The sequence below is a fragment of the Aptenodytes patagonicus genome, chromosome 10 (assembly GCF_965638725.1).
Source record: "Aptenodytes patagonicus chromosome 10, bAptPat1.pri.cur, whole genome shotgun sequence".
In the NCBI taxonomy this organism is placed as follows: domain Eukaryota; kingdom Metazoa; phylum Chordata; class Aves; order Sphenisciformes; family Spheniscidae; genus Aptenodytes; species Aptenodytes patagonicus.
Window position 1 is genome coordinate 7,438,092 of NC_134958.1, and position 19,231 is coordinate 7,457,322.

A 19,231-nucleotide genomic window follows, 5' to 3' on the forward strand; every position below is an offset into this window, starting at 1 on the left:
TCATCACCTTTCACATCCCACAAATATACACAAGCCATTCAGAATACATCCCAGTTCCCTGAAGCTGCAGAGGACTATTACTCTTACATCATTTTACCTGAGCAGTTCCTAGGTGCTTTTCTTATTAGCGTAAAGGAATTTCTATGCATACATGAAGTCCAAAAGAGAACTGCCTACTCCTTATATTTTAATAGGGACTGCGTAGAAACGTGAGAAAACTCATTGGTTTTGAGCACTAATAGAACTGACTGGTTAGCTGTCAAGCACGTGTCAGTGAAACTCGGGAACAACTCCACACCAGAGGCAGCCAAAAAGTTTACATAGAAACAACATTTTGTACAATCAGTAGTGGGAAATTTGAAGAGCATCTTTCCAAGAAGTTATTTAAAAAAGAGGAGATTTTCCTCTCCCCCCTCCCCCCCAAAGTTTATGGCTGTTTTAAACAATTCTAAAGTCCAACAGCTTCTTGAGAAATTTGAGAAAAAGAATTGGCAACTCAAAAAAAAAAAAAGACTTTCTGGAACAAATTCTAACCACCTCATTAGACACATAGCCACTCGCCACCCACACACCAGATGACGTTTAGTTCTCTGTTTACACTGTAATTGCAAGTGGCAAGATTAGCGTAAGTAATCCTATCGCAGGGTGTTGCTAAGTGTTGTGGAACACCAGTTTTCTCTCAGTTGGTAGAAATAAGTATATTACAGTATGCACACTTGTCCTAACAGTACTTTAAAACACACCAATTCACTGAACAACCCTTACATGGTAACTTTTTGTCTTTACAAGTCAGGGCTAAATTTTAACCAACGTTGATGGAACAAGACATTCTTATTCCTCAAACCTTAGAGCTCACCATCTTTCAGACTGCTTTCCCAGTATCCATTTGAATGCAAACACAGAACTGAAATTTACAGTAATCTATGTCATAAAACAATTAACATACTGCTCTATAAAGTAAATTCAATTATTAGATGCATGTAACAATCTCACATAGGTACAGAAAACTCAATATAATCATTTACTTCCCGGTACCCGGTGAAACTTAATTGGGTATAGCTGCCACTGAGATTTCAGCTAGATATCCAAACAATTAACACTGTGATGTAAAAATAGATAAATTACTGCTCATAAAATAAATGTAATTACTAATGGACAAAAAGTAATGAACTGCAGAGTGCATCCAGTTCAAATAGGATTCTGCAATGTATATTCCTGTAAATATGCCTGTAACTATTAAATATATATTATATTTAAAAACATTTTCAAATTGCTAACTCCATATACAAGTTTATCTTCTTCCCCAAAGCACTATGTATTTAATTGAGCCCTTGGGTTCGTAATAATTTTTAATTTATTACCGATATGTAAAACCAACATACTTCACCAGTGGACAAATGCTTTAAAATGAAATCTACTGGTGCACAAACCTGATTTAGTTTATTTACTGTGGAAATTAAAGTAACATGGAAATGTGTAAATTGCATCACTCGACATTTTAAATTAGTCCAAGCAAAGAAGCCTTTTAGAATTATTAGAGGCAACAGTTTTCCTTTGGCTAAAGAGCTGGACATGACAATCTATCAATCTTTCCCATCCATAATTCCCATTTACCAAACTTTATGGTCCTTACTGAGCCCGAGTTCATTTAAACTTTTCCTGGGGCAAAATTCCCTTTAACTTCAATAAGCATTTTATTTGAAGAGGCAGTGAATTACTTCAAGACTTGGCCCTGCAAGTCTAGGAATAACCTCTTTTTCATCCCTATTCTATTCATTCAGGAGCAGGTGAGATATTCAGGGATTCCCAGAGCATACAAACTCTTTAAGTCCTTCTTGCTTTTATGCCAGCAGAAGATAGAAATCAATAACAGTAAAATAATGATGAAGCACTGCATTTCAGTAATAAAGTGTGGCGGTGAATAAGTCCACCCAATTCTTCAGTATTGCATTTGTCTTTTCCCCTGCAGTCTGTAGTATTTCAAGGCTATAGGTCAAACCCCACTAGTGGAGCATACTCTTCCTCATCGATTTTGAGGAGTAACTGGTACCCATAAGCCTAATGAGAAGTGAGCTGGCAGGCATATTTTGGACTGTGAAGGCTTGACTGGCCCTCTCTCAGATATTGGAAGCAGTTTCTTTAAACATCTATAATGGGATGCAAAACAGTTGACAAGAGACTGTTGTTTGAGTGGGAATTAATTTAAGCCTAACTATATTGGCATGCCGGGGAGCACGGCTAGTAAGTGGGAGAGGACACTGTCTCCCTGGAAAGCACAGTTTTCCATATCTGGTAATGGCAAACTGATACCACTGTAAAAAAAAAAAGCGAGCCCAAACTTCATCAACCCACACCAACATTTATTGCCCAGAAAAAGTGCTGACAATGGAAACTGGGGGGACAAGGAAGGGGAACTGATCGACTGGAACTGTGTGTCTTCTTTTTCAGTAACATCTTTCATCTTTAACAACAAAGCAAAGCTACTCCCAGAACCATTCATTTCCTTTCTTTTATCCTACCTTCCTTTCAGACCTTGGGCTCTCCCACATCAATCATAGAGAAAGCACAATGGATGTATTTTCTGGGAAATTCCCTTACCATCCACCCCTGGCCAGAAAAGACTGTAGAAAACAAATCCTTCACCGGGAAGCAAACTTGGTACAACTCAATAATACAATTTACGCCTTAGACTTGTATTCTATTAGTTTCTGTACTGACAGCACTGGTGGGGGTGTCACAAATGCCTACTGACACTCCACCTGGCACAGAGGAAACAGCTGACAAAGGCATTCACATGAGGTCCAGCACTGTGGTGTTGCTCGGTGCAGCTCTGAAAGCTGAGCTGTTACCTTCTGTCAGGAGAAGGAACAGGCAGCTTGCACTTCTGACTTGTCATTATCTTTAGCCCCCTGCTTCTCACCCCAAGCAGATGGAGACATCTTTGGTTTGCGTTAGCTTCTGACTGGTATAAGCACTAATGGGTGTACCTCAGCTTATCCCCTACAGAAATTTCTCTACGCTATCTCAAAATCTCGTACCCAAGGCAGCTCCAAACTGTCAGGCCTATTAACTTATCTAGGTGGACATATCGGTATTACCATCATCGTGGAATAAGTGTAGGGGTAATGGTAGGCCAGATAGCAGACATCATCTTTGTGAGGGAACTTGATGCTGAAGGTGAGCGTGTAGTAGCATTTTCCTCTGATGCCTCCTCCTGCAGCTGTACTGCAGTGGTAGTGGTTTCTGGTTAAAAAGAAAGAGGGGAATAGATGGTTATCACTTCCAGATGCATATTTGGAGCAGCCGTGAAAGAACTAAGCATTCAGAGAAGCACCTACTTGGAATGAATTTTCATCTCATGCTGTAAATGGGCTCCAAACTCAACCAGTCATTGTACCAAGACTGGGAAAGCCCCATACAAGTACAATCAATCCAATCCCAGCAATGAACAGAAACAAAAATATAAGTGCAAACAACACCCAGTAACACAGCAGCATACCTACAGGCTGTATGAAAGAAGGAAGGTTAGAGAAACCATGGCTCCACTAGACAGAGATGCCAACAGGATCACGATGGTAAGTACCTCTGACCAAGGTGGTACACCGGATTCAGGAGTGTCTTGGGATTCATGCAGTACACAAAGACCAGCAGGGAGTTAAGAGGCAGAACCGTGTGTGGCAGTACTGGGCACAGCCAGTCGCAGCTAGTCACGTGCTGCTGATGGATGGGAGCACTCTCATAGGAAAATAAGTTTGTTTCATTTTGTGAAGGTGCAAACAAGAAGTCAGCTAATAGTAGTTCATATAGCACAGTCCAGACATATTTAAACTAATGCATTCAGCTAACACTGCTGCATTGCTTCTGACATCCAAATTATCTTGCTCAGAGATGCAGGTACCTATTCACAGCCCTGAACAATGCCATGTGAAAATATTCTGTGAAAGCCTGGAGATTTAGAAAATATGAATACCCTACCAAACCAACCATTCAGTTCCACCACAGGAAGAAAAGTGATATTCCAGGAATTAAAAAAAAAAAAATAGGACATACATAAAAATATTTAAAATATCAAAGGCTCTTTCCTGAGTAGAAAGAGGAGGAGAGTGGGTTTAGGTAGAGACTGCACACAGAGGAGAAGCGACCTCATACAGATTTGCAGGTTTCAAGCTACCCAAAAAATCCTCTCTTTTGGATCCCTCCTTTTCAAAGACTTGAGCCTCTCCCTGTCAGGGAGCAGCGAGGACCAGTTGCTCCCTAAAATATGGGGAGCTGAGCTTGATATGGAAGCCAAGCTTAATATGGAAGCCAGCAGAGCAGGGGTCTTGCCAGCCAGGGTCCCCTCCCACAGTACCTGAGCAGGTCATGCCTAGGCTAGCAGGGGCAGATGGGTTCAACCACACATCCAGATCATCAGACAAGTTTGCGGTGATGAGGCATGCCTGGATCAAGCCAAGCTGTCTGTCCACGGGTCAGGATCCAGATCACCAGAGTTCACAGGAAAGCACAGACACCGAAGTGACTGAGCTGAGCCTCACTACAACAGAGCTCAGACAGGGACTGAGTGACCAAGACAGAGCTTAAATAGAGCTCCTAGGCCCATGGGCAGAGGGTGGGGGCCCTGGGTGAGGCTGGTCAGGGTCATCAAGGTCTACTAGTGCACTCAGGCCCTTGACACCCCTTTATTAAAACTACAAAATCTTAAAGTGAGCTTCCCAGTCTAGTCCCAGGACCAGATCTCTTGCAGGAGACTTACTCTGATAAAGAAATGACTTTAGGCTGAGTAAGAAAGTTTTCTTTCGGCAGAGATGAAGAGACAATTCATGCACTTTAGGGAGAAACCTCACAGCAAATCGCATCCATAAATACATTTCATACAATATTTTTCCCCACACATTGCACCAATTATACTGTTGCTGAACCTTCTGATTCTGAAGGACTGTGAGGTTTCTTTGACAAATGTTATCATCAATGTTGCATTAAAATGCAAAATAGAAGAGGCAACCAAAAGATGCAATTTCAGCTCCTGAAATTTACAATACTAGTTTATTTTGCTGCTGTTCATTTTTATTCAAAAGGGGTGGAGAGAAAAGATAATTATTCTTGTCAAATTCTCCAAAATAATCAGCTCTTTTTCATAAAGAAGATACAATACACTGCTGCTGGGTTTTCACCTGAATTGAATAGTTAGGAACATGTGGTGTGAGTGATACTGGCTGGATCAATAGATAGTACAGGAACACTGAGTCACAGTGGCAGACTGAAAAGCCTATGATTTTATTCTCAGCTGAACCCTTCACCCCGTTTCTTTTGCAAATAAACTGCCTTAATATTGGACAAAGAGGAAAAAAATGCAATGAAACCACCAATATAGAAACATCTACTTAGCTATTATATATGTATTTCAGTGGATCCAGGATTTGAGGGTTTGTTTGGTTTTTTTTTAAGTCGGACAATGATATTTAATGTAGTTCCTGTTAATTTTGACAGTGAAGGATAATTAAGAACTAGTTCTTGTATAGCACATAAGGAAAGCACTCATCTCCATAGCCTCTATCATATTCAGTGTCAGTTGGATGGCTAGATGACCTTATTCATAAAGAACTGATGATCTGGATGAGGGGATTGAGTGCACCCTCAGTAAGTTTGCAGACGACACCAAGTTGGGTGGGAGTGTTGATCTGCTGGAGGGTAGGAAGGCTCTGCAGAGGGACCTGGACAGGCTGGATGGATGGGCCGAGGCCAACTGTATGAGGTTCAACAAGGCCAAGTGCCGGGTCCTGCACTTCGGCCACAACAACCCCATGCAGCGCTACAGGCTTGGGGAAGAGTGGCTGGAAAGCTGCCCAGCAGAAAAGGACCTGGGGGTGCTGGTCGACAGCCGGCTGAACATGAGCCGGCAGTGTGCCCAGGCGGCCAAGAAGGCCAATGGCATCCTGGCCTGTATCAGAAATAGTGTGGCCAGTAGGAGTAGGGAAGTGATTGTGCCCCTGTACTCGGCCCTGGTGAGGCCGCACCTCGAATACTGTGTTCAGTTTTGGGCCCCTCACTACAAGAAGGACGTTGAGGTGCTGGAGCGTGTCCAGAGAAGGGCAACGAGGCTGGTGAGGGGTCTGGAGCACAAGTCTTATGAGGAGCGGCTGAGGGAACTGGGACTGTTCAGCCTGGAGAAAAGGAGGCTGAGGGGAGACCTCATCGCTCTCTACAACTACCTGAAAGGAGGTTGTAGCGAGGTGGGTGTTGGTCTTTTCTCCGAAGTAACCAGCGATAGGACGAGAGGAAATGGCCTCAAGTTGCGGCAGGGGAGGTTTAGATTGGATGTAAGGAAAAATTTCTTTACTGAAAGAGTGGTGAAACATTGGAACAGGCTGCCCAGGGAAGTGGTGGAGTCCCCATCCCTGGAGGTATTTAAAAGACGTGTAGATGAGGCGCTTAGGGACATGGTTTAGTGGGCCTGGTGGTGTTGGGTTGACGGTTGGACTCGATGATCTTAGAGGTCTTTTCCAACCTCAATGATTCTATGATTCTATGATTCTATAAGTGCTGAGATCTTCCTAGTCCTCCCCTCCAAATTCACATTTGTAGTCAGAGGTGTGGGAAAAAACAGGTCTTTGTGGGCAGATACTGCCTAAATATCTTACATACACACTGGGGAAAGTATTCCCACCTGTGCCTAATGCTCCAGTAAGAGCTTCTCCCTCTGTAGTCTGTAACTGTGCAGTCAAAAATATCTCTCCTGTCTAAGATGCCACTTAACCCAGAATTTTTGTACCACCAGACACCTCTGACCTTGATGCTGCTCTGGTAGTCAATAGTCCTTACTCCTGACTGCTCAGATCGCATGATCCTGAGGGTACCGATGCACAGCGCTCTCACTGAACTGCTTAGCAGCACGTTTCGTTCTTGTTTTGAGCACCTCTGCGGTTCCAGCAAACTGCCTGCCCAGAACAGATATTTCCAGACTTTTGGAATCACTTCTTGACACCTGCTTCAATCTATAGCAAACTATCTGGTAGTAACAGGAAGTTCACAAGTGACTCTGAGGCTTCAATATTCTTCACTCATGCATTAAAAAGAAAAGCCACCTGTGTGTAAGCAGTGTAAATGATCATGTATTCCTACTGCATATAATCTGGCCTCCTCACAATCCATCATACAATGCAGTAGCTCTGAATCTTTTTAAAAGAAACCTAAAAAAAGAAAAGGCATTTTTCTTCCTTGCCTCCCTCTCCTCCTCCTGCTGTCACCCCAAGATGACTCTATTGCCTCCTTGTTCCTCCACCAGGCTGATAGTTTTTCTTCCTCACCCCTTTTTCATCACAACACCCTACCATACCAGCATGAAGCCCAAATTAACAAGCAAGGAAGAGGGAAGGAAAGAAAGACCATAGCAACATCCAGTCCTCGCTACCTTATTTGTGCTCTCTTTCAAAAAATGTTCACAAAGTCTCACGTGCTCTCTAGAAACTAATACGCTGATTATTGGAAAAACAATAAGAGACCAAAGTGTGGGGGTTTTAATCAGCATGCAAGCTGTATCTACTGTGCCTTTCAGTCACTTCGTAAGGGTTAAACCATTTTGCTTGCTGTTCTTCAGAAATAATGTACAGGTAGTATATTTCTAGCATAGCTGTGATGGAAAGTTAATTAATAATAATTATACTACTACTTATCACTTACTCCACACGATAATTTTTTGAGCTTAAAAAGACCTTTGCAAGCATTATCTAATTAAAACTTGCTTCCCATTTATCTATTCCCATTCTTTGGGTGGCAGATAAGTGACTCTAATTTTCCATCCTTTATAAATGGGGAAACCGAGACACAGACAGGTGAATCCACTTGGCCAAAGATACAGGCAGGTCAGTAAAGGAGACAGATTGTATCTCAGGAATTCAAAATACAAGAACATCATCTCTTGGTCATCTCATCTTTAGACTTCCTGTCTGCAGCATTTAGTGTAATACAAAGCACTGGTAGGTGATGGAATATGGTATTGTATCAACTTAGACTAAAATGGCAGGAGAAAATATCAATATCCCAGATTTCTAGGCCATTTCAAAACAGAGTCCAAATGGAAAGTAAACTATTTATCACTTCTAATCTGCTGATGCATTCCCTTTGTCCAAAATCCTTCTACCACCTGGAGTCTGGTGTCCTCATTTTACATGCCCTGACCTTCTTACATCTCTAAGTGTGGCTACGAAGTGCAATATGCTTTAGTAACACTTTGGTTCATACCATAAAAAAAGCAGTATTTAACAATTTATGGGGCACAGCTGTTATTTTGGAGTCTACCACACTGGAAACTGGAAAATGCAAAACAACTTCCCTTTCAAGGGCCAAATCCATGTTAAAGCATCTTTACTGTCAAGATTGCAGGCAGAATCCCAGTTGAAGCAGAATATTCTCACAGCCATCTTGCTATTAAGGCCTTCAGTCATACTGTAAAGGCCAGGTGCTCTCAGATTGAGACTGGTGCCTCAGCCCTCTCTTGTAGGTATCATTAGAACTGGGAGGTGGCCTGCTTTTGCTATGATGATGATTTCATCTAATGTGATTATAAAGATGCTGAAGAGAAAAAGAGAAGACCTAGTTCTGACACTGCTGTGATCACCAAACAGCCAAGTCTGCAGTGGTGATGTGAGAACAAAACACTCTGTGTACCCTCATTACTATCTGTGAACTGACTATTGTCTGGAAAAGGTGGAGGTTAGATAATATACTCAGAATGAGTCGTGAAACCAAAAGCACAAGCACATTGTCACCAATTCAGCATGCTGCCATTGTTCCTTAAATAATTTGCTGGAAGGGAATATTATTCAGCGCATAAAAGCTGCCAAGGCAGCAAGTGAATTAGATGATCTTATAGTAACTGCAACTCTGTTTATCATGGGTATATCCTGTCACTTCACAGAGAGGCAATAAAATAAAGCAGAAGTGTCACTCAGCTTCCTTTTGACAAGAGCACCGCTAATATTCTCTGTAACATAAAAACTCTCATGAGACATATGGGAAAGGTATGCGATGTCAGAGCTGTGCCACAACATTCGTCTTTATGAGTGAACTATCCCATCTTCACTGAAGATGAATGTCAGCAAAGATCAGCCTCTGTGCATCACCCAGACATCTTGCGAATGTGCCTTTCCTCCCGCTGCCCTTCAGCTCAGAGGTTGCTCTCAGTAAGAGCCCTGCTGCAAAAGCAATTAAGGGCATCTTTGAGTTCCTCCTTATTTTTGTAAGCGTATCACTCTTCTCCCATATTTATGAATAACTCCCGGTAAAAGTAATGAGATGAGGTTCCCTTCAAAATGTGCCAGTCCCACCCAAGGATACCTGTGACCAGGGTGAACGGAAGCGAAGCAAGTTCTTTCCCCAAAACACAAGCAGCATGATATCACTATAGCAAGCCCATCTCCTCCTATTCTGAGCCAAAGTTTGAGCAACCCCAAACGTACTTTCTTCACATTCCCTCCCACATACAGCTTCTCATGACTGGGAATCTCTTCTATAATCACTGAAACAAAGATTAGAGTTTCAGTAGAGGTGAAAGTGCATGTATGTGCATTCTTGTATATACAAAAACATGTGTAAACCTGGAATAAACAGTAAACGAGACCGACAACAAGTAGTTATCCTAGATGAATACGTTGACATATAATTCAGCGTACAGTTAGAAAACACAGAATATTACAAATCAATAAAACTCCATTCTCGCACACATTCTGAACAAGAATCTGATTACAAGCTTAATTGTACAATCATGGCTTAATCTCAGAAGTCAGCTGCTGTTTAATCACTGCACAATAACTGCCTTGTTAATGACATAAGAAGCCACTGCTATGGTAATCAGCACATGAAGTTTGCCCAACCAGAAGCCCGTACTCACAGAAGCCAGAGGTTACAGGCATGCAAAGGGAAGCCACCGCACCACAGTACGTTAGCTCTTGAGGTAGAAAAGGTTAGGTGAACAAAGGTTAGTGAAGAGTACTTGGAACAAAACAAAAAAGCTACTCAGATTGCTACAGACAGGATATGCCAGGTTGAGAGAGGATAATCTGAGCCTTCAGCCCCCCACCCCCAAAAGAAAAAAAAAAGAAAAGATTACAACAGATATTTAGGATGACTTGGAATTTTTTTGTATCGACACAAGTTTGAGGCTCTGCTACTTCTGGAAGGCAGCCCACTGTCATTGTCTGGGTTTATGGTCTCATCAAATCCACCTGTGAACATAGCCACCTCTGAACCTAACAGCAAAGTTGTGAGCTACAACACAAATAGAATTTCTTACAAAGAGAAAGCCCATTATTTCACATCAGATTCTAAAATCAGCCTCATCACATGAGTTCATGAAGAAAGGAGTACCATTGGGAACATCAGAAAAGTTCAGCTCTGTCCTGAGAGCACTACTTACCATGCCAGACGATTATCATTATTGTTAATTGTGTTAACACCTTTTGGTTTTTTGTATTTCCCTGCCCATCTACAGTCATTGGGTAGCCCAAGCCCTGTGCTTCCACTGCAAGGTATTAGGGGCAAGGACCAGACTTTCAATTTGTTTATAGAGTACCTAATGCAGTACCCATAGAGTCCTGAGACACCGAGGCGTTTTGGTGATGCAAACTGGTGAATAGGAATCATGATGGAAAAAATAATTAGAAGAAAAAAAAAAAGTGGGAAAACTTGTTACTCAGGCATTCCCAGCCTCAGCTTTCACATCGTGACAGGTAAGGCCAGGATAAAATAGTTAATTAACACCAAATGCTGCAGTATTTGGTTACGAAGTATGCGAACTTCACCCATAATGCTCTACCAGTTCATTCTCAACATATGACCTTTTTTTTTCCAGTGCAGGGCTCCTCTGCCTGCTTGCACTACCCCAGGCTGCATCATTCCCAGACATCCCACCCAACCAAATGCATTTGCTCACACCTGTAATTTTCCTACTTGTTCTATTCTGTCCCCCAGCCTTCAACTCTGCACAGATTTTTATAATCCAAAACATACCAGTTGTCCTAGTGTCCTGGTTTCGGCTGGGATAGAGTTAATTTTCTTCCTAGTAGCTGGTACAGTGCTGTGTTTTGGATTTAGGATGAGAATAATGTTGATAAGACACCGATGTTTTAGTTGCTGCTAAGTAGTGCTTACACTAGTCAAGGACTTTTCAGCTTCTCCTGCCCTGCCAGCGAGAAGCTGGGAGGGGGCACAGCCAGGACAGCTGACCCAAACCGGCCAAAGGGCTGTTCCATACCATATGGCATCATGCTCAGTACATAAACTGGGGGCAGTTGGCCAGGGGGTGGTGACCGCTGCTCGGGAACTGGCTGGGCATCGGCTGGCAGGTGGTGAGCAACTGCATTGTGCATCACTTGCTTTGTATATTCTTTTATCATTATTATTATTTTCCTTTTCTGTCCTATTAAACTGTCTTTATCTCAACCCCTGAATTTTACTTGTTTTTATTCCCGATTCTCTCCCCCATCCCACTGTGGGGAGCAGGGGGGAAAGCGAGCAAATGGCTGTATGGTGTTTAGCTACCTGCTGGGTTAAACCACACCACCTAGTCCTGAAAACCCTTTTAATCATCGTCTTTAAAATAATTATGTTGTGGATAACGTTTTGGAAACCTTGAGAGAGTAAAGCAGGGTTCATTCAACCTACTGAAACCCCAAGCTCTGCACTTGTCTCGTTTGACTGTAATAACCAGAATGAATCAGAAATCAGTTTTCTGCATGAAAATGAGATACCTGGGTCAGAATGTTTCTCACATGTGTCAAGCCCGAGCTCAGATATAAGTTAAAGATGAGACTGATCTAGTGTTTTTCTTCTGAGGTGCTGACACACTGAAGAAACAGCCTGAAACAGGGAACTTGCATAAATATCAGCCCTGAGCTTGTCAGAACTTCTTTACACCACTGTTGCCTGGCCCCAGTAGAAAGATAAAAAAGTTTCTGTACGACAGTGGGTAAGGTTAATCCCTACTGTTTCTGCTATCAGGACAAGGTCTATAAACAGTGCCATGGTGCCAATAAGTGTGGTCCACAGAGAAGTTTGCCTTCTAGGATTTGAGTTCCAGCTTTGCAGAGAAGGGAAGCTGGTGAAGATACTAAGGTATAGAGATAGATTTACAAACCAATAAATAAATGTGTATTTGTATATGGCTATTTCTACCTATATGTAGAGGAGTACATAGTGTGCGTATATATATGCATACACACACACCCCCTATGTATATGCTAACCCTTCTTTAGCTCCTCAGCTCCTACGTTTCTCAGAAAAGTCAGTGTATGCAAAAGAAAAACAATTATTCCATCCAGCTCATTTCTTCTTGGACAGGGGGAAAAAACCAACTACACTACCTTTGTGGGTTAAGCTTCCTTGTATTCCTGGCTGCATCAGCAAGGTTTGAGCACCCTCCATTCCCTTTCCTCCTCCTTCCTCCTCGGAATTGAATTCTGCACATGCCCTGTTTCTCCCCAGGCATCTAATACAGAGATCTCACTTGTGGCTGTTTCCTGAAGCTGGAAGCACATAACACATTGAACTAGCACCCATTTAGAGACATTTGAAACAGGTGGCACTGGTGGTCAAAGGTTAACAACATCAATGCTGTTAACAGGAGGCGAACAGAGGGGAAAGGAAGCCACAAATTATTCACCAAAAATGCACTTACTTGTAGTAGCAGATATCATGGCCTGTCCGAAGCCAGTGAGGCCTGCCCTGGAGAGCTTCCTTCACTGAATACATGACCGGCTGCATGCCTACATAAAACAAGATGGTTTCAAGTGACATGACTTCCCTGGCTGGAAAAGACAGGGATGGGGAGAAAAAGACTAACCAAGAAGCATCGTTATTTCGCCTGTGCTCTCTCTGCAGATAAGTTTATGCAAAGTAAATACATTTCCCAAAGCCCCATGCTTTGTTCTGATATAGCCATGTCTGTACAAAAAGCACCTCCAGAAGTGAGCTGAATGGAGTTCTTTAGAAAATAAATTATCTGACTGGCCTTTGCAAAGGAGGACTTCAAGCTGCTCTGTTTACAAACAGAGGAAGGGAAAGAAAAGAATAGGAATTGAGGTATCAACAAGATCAGTAATTTGTTTAGTTCAATATTTTATGCTTGGCTGCACCATTATTGCATCCTTAATCCTACCACAGCATTAGAGATCTGCAGTGCATCCAGTACCGTACCTTCAGAAAGTAGCAAGCAAAACTAGAAGGTTTTAAACTTGCCATTAGACCTAAATAATACCTATGTCATAAATGCTGATAACAATAGCATCCATCTTTGTACTGTATTATAGCAGAAGATGACTTCTTCCTGACCTCCAAAATATTACCATTCCATGCCCCGAGGTATGAGGCTTTCTCTGATCCGAGCTGCATATACATTACTCACAGCTCCATGAAGCCAGCCCATCTGCAGGCAGTTTTTGTATCAAATTCTTTTGCTCTACACACCTGCCTGCTTTTTTACAGGTGCAGTGACCATCCTGCCCTCACCAGTGAAGGTCTCTGCAGGGGGTGTCCCTGGCAAGGTGCTGGCAGCTGGGGGCTGCAGGGGTGGCCTCTGCCCTGGGGTGGTGCCAGCCAGCTCCAGCAGACCCAGCACAGCCACAGCTGAGCCCAGCAACGATGCTGGCGGCACTTTTGTGAAAGTGTATTTAAGAAAGGGAAAAAACACCCTTTGAGTATTTATGCATGTTGATAAGTTGCCCCCTGAGCCTTCTTTTGGCTGTTCTTGTGCTGGGAGGAGGCGATGCTTGAAAATCATTAATACTGATAACATATTTCCATGAGCAGCTATTCAGTTTCCCTTCTTCCTTTGGGTTTCTCGGTTAAACTCTCCAGCGTTTTAAGAGCTGGCAAGTGTACCGGCAGAAGTGCCTTTCCAGCTCACCTTTGGCTGTCGTAGCACTAACTAGCCTACAGCAAGGAGTAACCTCTATATTGCTGTTTCCTAAACCAGTGCCGTGAGCCACGTACAAGAAGCAATTCTGTGTTTGGTTCCAGGACATGGGCCACAGTGGGTTGAGAGACACAGGCCTGCCCAGAAGCCCAGTTCATCGGAAAAGGGATGTGAGGCTCATGGTCTGCAGTGCTCTCAACATCCCAAATTCCAGCTCCTGCCCTTCTCTGTGAGTCCAAAGGACACACACCCCCCAAACTGCCTCTGAGCAATGGTTGATACTGGTCTGCCATCTCATTTTAATTAAAAAAAAAATCAGTTTTTCCTTTCCACTTTCCCTATGGAAACATTCAGTTGTAGAAAACACACAAATCAGGTTTCTGACTAAATCTCATTATTTCCCATGGTAGAGTAAGTTGGTGGAAAAGGGTGAAGGAGAGAGGTGGAGGCTGCACCTCCTGACTTGCTCTGCTCCTGGTCACAACTATTTCATGAAATATCCTTTTTGCTGATTTGAAAATTACACAGTGCCATCTAACCTAGAGCAAAAGGGAAGTGAAAAATCAAAACAGATGAGTAACTAGGAGCTGTAAAGTATTGCCACCCATGGCACTTTGACACTACATCACAGCTGGAAGCTTTTAGTTTTATGGCATGGGCATTAGCCCAGGAAAGTGCAGAGGGAACGTAGCAAATAAGCAGCATCTCTTACCAACGGTCTGTGTTAATATTATGCATGTGCTGGAAGGGGTAGTGAGCCTCGCTCAGCCAAGCCAGGTAGGCTAGAGCTTCACTGCCCTCTCAGAGCAGCAGAAGTAACCCACAGAAGGATTGCTTTAACAGCCAATCCCATGGACAAGCCATACAAAAGCAAGCCATGGCTTAGCCTCCCTCCTTACACTGGAAGGTATTTTCACATTTTTTCTTCCAAATATATTTTTCATTGCACGCTTGAACATATGAGTCATGTACAGTTTCAGGTTCACAAAATGAGATTATAAATCCTGACAACAGCCAAACTAGCAGATACAAGCAACCTTCTACCAATAATAGCCAGAATCTCTAGCTATGAAGCTACTGGTGGCTGTATCAGAGGTTGTATCGGGGTTTACAGTAGGACCTAAACATACTTCATTTTCAGGCTGCTACCAGACACACCAATACTGAATTGTTTGGTAATTCAGGGAAGCAGAATAAGATGACAAAAAAAATCATTTTCATTTGGGATCTATATGAATACTCGAACTCCAGCTCTTAGGGTTAAAGAGCAAATGCATTATAATTCATTATGCCACTCATCCAGCCAGTTTCACAAGTACAAGTGACAAGTCATTCCAGCTCCTAGTGTTATTTGTTTTAGGTACATTGATCCTGAGAGAGTTCTCCTGGTGATGTCGAAGGCTGTATCCACAGGGCTTCAGAGGAATGCAAAGTCTGATATTAGGGGTTTATTAAACATTCTGAGTCAGGTCTTGAGCTGGTGTAAATTAACACAGCTCCATGGAAACAAATAAAAAAACAGCGTATGCCAGCTAAGAATTCAACCCACAGTCTCCATGCAGAAGAAATAATTTCTCTTCTAAAATGGACATTGAAAGCTGGGATTTGCCCTGCCTATTTCTGACCAATGCCACTTCCTCCTGAACCACAGACTATAACAGGAGCTTAAAGACAGCCAGGAACAGAAATTTTTTTATCATTAATATCAGCAGAAGTCTCAGCAGGTCTAAAGGCAGAGATGTCTTTCTGGATAAGCGCAAAGAATCATGAATATTTGTTTGAGGATTACCTACATTTATTTAAATCTTAGAAGCATTTTCCAATTTTATGCTGCTCATTCAATTCCAACAGATTGTCTTTTTCCCCCCTCTCCCGACCCCAATGCCATTCTTCCTCAGTTCTGGTCTCTAAATACAGAACAATGACATTTTTTCCCCACAAATCCTCTCCGAGGTCTCAATATTCAGCTTACTCCTCAGTCCTCCTGAGGATAGAGAAGGGTCCTTTGACAAATCTAAAGTAACTTTCAGTGGATTTCAGGGCAGATAAGATTAAACTTACAGTCTCCCTTATAGACATGGAAAGTTCAAAACCTTTAGAGCATTAAAAGGTATTCTTGTGAACAGGAGACTATCCCAATTCCCCAAAGACTCATACCGTAGTTAAATTGGCTATTGAACTTCTCACAGTTGATAATGTTGAAGCGATAGGGAACTGCTGATTTCATGTCACGGACTTCAAAGTAGAACCACTGGTGATGTTGGTTGCTGTTGACATCTGCATTCGTAATTAAGTCATACTCAAACCTGTCAAGGAAGACGAAAAAAATGGTGGCCATGAACACCCCGCCAGTCTGCCACTGAACCTGCCAAGGACAGCAGGCTATACCATCAAATTCATTAATATCCTATGAGAGTCAAAGAACACCATCAAACTAGCGGTGCCCAAACACACCATTAAATACTCACACACTGTTAGTCATGTCAAAACTTTTTGAGCTCTGCTTTCTCACTGCTGTTACTTTCATGAGATCTAGGTGTTGGCAGGCGTCAAACTCGAGTCATAAAACCTGCTTCCCTGGCCAACCCTTTCTGAACCCAGGAGAACTCCAGCATTTCACGCTGTGGTCACAGCGGAAAGGCTGGTTGGGACACAGCCGCTGCAGGCATACTTACTCACGCACTTGGATGGCTTTGCGAAGGTTTCCTGATTCAAACTTGGAGAAGAATGTCAGACAGCCTGGAGCACCTGGGCTTGAGTGACTGCAGTAAATCAAAGCAAGGATACCTATAGCAGGTTGCTTCAAAGACAAGTCTTTCCCAGCACCTTTTGTACGCTAATATAGGGGTTTTTATAAGCAAGACCCTGAGAAGTAGCAAGAGGTGAGCAAATCCATAATCTGCCTATCCAATCCAGCATCCTTCTCTACTTTTGCTTAGTGTTTCTAAATCTCACCTTTTCCTTTCCCCATACTCCCTTTTTGTCCCAGTTCATATTTACTTTTTTATTCCAATAACTTTCCCCACTGAGTTACTACCATTAATTTATTAATTGCACAAGGCAGCTCTATACAATTACTATACATTTACTCTTCCCTCATCTATATAGTTACCTTCTCCTAAAGTTAGAAACCCTTAAATTAATCTTGAACAACTTCACAACACTCTCCTACCTCAAACTGTCCTTCACTCTTTTTTTCCCTCTAAACAATATTCTCCAAGTCACTCATCCTTCCTCTGAATGCAATTTCTTCATATTTGGGACCCTCTCAACTGCCCTGTGCAGGTCCTTCTCAAGGACCACAATTTCTGGCCATCGTTGAGCATTTAAAACAATTAAAACAATTCACAAGGCTGGATGTTTGTTTTCAGAAGCCCTTTATAAGTGCCACACCTTTCAGGGTACAGCTACAGCCTGTGACACTAGCCATACAGACACTCAAGTTCACTCCCAATGGGAAACATTGCTTCAGGGTGCGGAGAGACTGCATCTGGATTCAGAGATAGGTACAATTCCCAGCATCAGCCTGCGTGCTTCTGTTCCAAATCACTACATGCAATGCACACATTCAGGGTCCCCACACAGCCCCTTTGATGTATAGATTTTCTTGTTCTATCTAAAAAGTTTTGAGGCTCTCTTGCTCCAGTGACTTCCACAATAAATCCTTTTCCCAGAGCCACATACTAGGAATCTGTTCCTCCTGTGTACTTCTCCTGTTGGGCCTTTACCTCCTAGGTTATTTCTTCTGTACCTTTGTCAGAGCTGAACAAGAAAACCGAGCTCACTACCTAACCCAGCACTGACAGTGCCCCTGGTTACAGTAGTTTGAGGTACCCACCTGGGCTCATCTAAATCAAAAACAGTTCTGCCTATCACATCACTTGGCTGGATTAAGCGGCGAACATCATCTAGTACTTTGTCCCTAGGAAAAAACCAAAACAAAAGGTAAATTGTAATGACACTGTGAGAAATCCTGGTATAGGGTAATCTTGTAGAAGAAATATGAAAAGGTTTAGGAAATTCCTTTGAAGAACTGGTAAGAAAGAAGACTTCCAGGTGCTAATTCCAGGTGAACTTAATTTGGATTTTTTTGTTGTTGGGTTTTTTTTGGTTTTTTAAACCATGAGAAAGCTCCTGCTCCATTCCCATTACAACAAGTTGCCCTTTGGGTTAAATGACTGATTCTGTAAAATTTTTATTCTGTACAGTATTCTGTCAAGTTTGATTTATCCCCAATTCTTCCCAGTCAATGTCAATCTCCCAAATGGCCAGCCTTGCCCCGTGAGGAAATATCTGCCATAACTTATAAACCTACTAGTCTGTCTCATAGTGAATCTTGACTCTAAATCAAGCTAATTTCTACTCGTTATTAAGTTGAAGTTCTCTGATCCCTGAAGATGATCAAATGTGGAACACCAGATTTTCTTCCTGACCTTTGCAGCAATCACGTTATGCCCTGAAGCACGATATGATTATTCCCATTTTAGCTGTATGGTTACACATGTTATTATAGTCATAAAAGCAAATCTTTTAGAGCAACAGTGCAAGGAGAAGATGGTAGAGCGATTTTGCCTTTAAATAAGTTTTTTAGCTTTTATATTTGCTGCAGAAAGAATCATCACCTTTCTAGAGCTCAGAAATCAGTGGTCGTCACAAATGCCATTTAATTAGTGTTGATCAGCTTTAGAGTTTAGCACAGAATCCAGCCTTTTTGTTATCTGCTAATAATTCCCTATGCCACTAAAAAGAAATGTAAAGTCATTGCACACAGCCACACATGGAACAAAGTGATAGTTATAAGAAGAGCTTCCTCTCCCAGCACAGCTTCAAAACACAGCTTTCCCCTCATCTGAACACCTGAATTAACATGAAAAAACCAGCAGCCTCTAGCAGTGTGCCATAGGGGAGATCTGTTTCTTTTTTTTTCTGCGTGTTGCATACCATATATACTGTCTTCTCCTAGCAGGCCGGGCAGCAGGGAGGGAAAGCAGCTTACTTACCTTGTCCCCGCCGATGCTCTCTAGCTCCCGAGAGACTTCCCAGAAGCAAATGCACATGCTAGGGAAGGAAGAGAAGCTTCTGGAGGTCCCCATGGAGCAGGCAGAGAGCAAGAGGCACAATGAGAAGGGACACAGCAGCAGAAGGGTAGACAGGGAGATTCCCAAGAACAACCTGACACAGACACACAGCTCTGAGGACAGAAAGGATTTTTCCTTAAAAAGTCAGATGGGACCCATTGTTGAACACACTAAAGGTGGCTGGATTAAGAGCAAGACTGAAGGGCAAAAACGTATCCCAAAAGGACACAGAGTCTTCTCCATCTCT

The 19,231-nt window shown here is 42.5% G+C and overlaps 1 protein-coding gene across 1 annotated transcript in view; it reads right to left on the reverse strand.

The window, feature by feature from the left end:
- The window catches only part of AGBL1 (AGBL carboxypeptidase 1), a 280,171-nt gene that overhangs the window by 207,478 nt on the left and 53,462 nt on the right, over positions 1–19,231 (reverse strand). The window contains exons 12-16 of the mRNA XM_076348666.1: positions 17,745–17,828; positions 16,582–16,668; positions 16,064–16,212; positions 12,671–12,758; positions 3,099–3,243 (exon numbers count right to left, since the gene is read on the reverse strand). Of these exons, the coding sequence (XP_076204781.1) occupies positions 3,099–3,243; positions 12,671–12,758; positions 16,064–16,212; positions 16,582–16,668; positions 17,745–17,828 (553 nt within the window). The remainder of the gene's footprint in view (positions 1–3,098; positions 3,244–12,670; positions 12,759–16,063; positions 16,213–16,581; positions 16,669–17,744; positions 17,829–19,231) is intronic.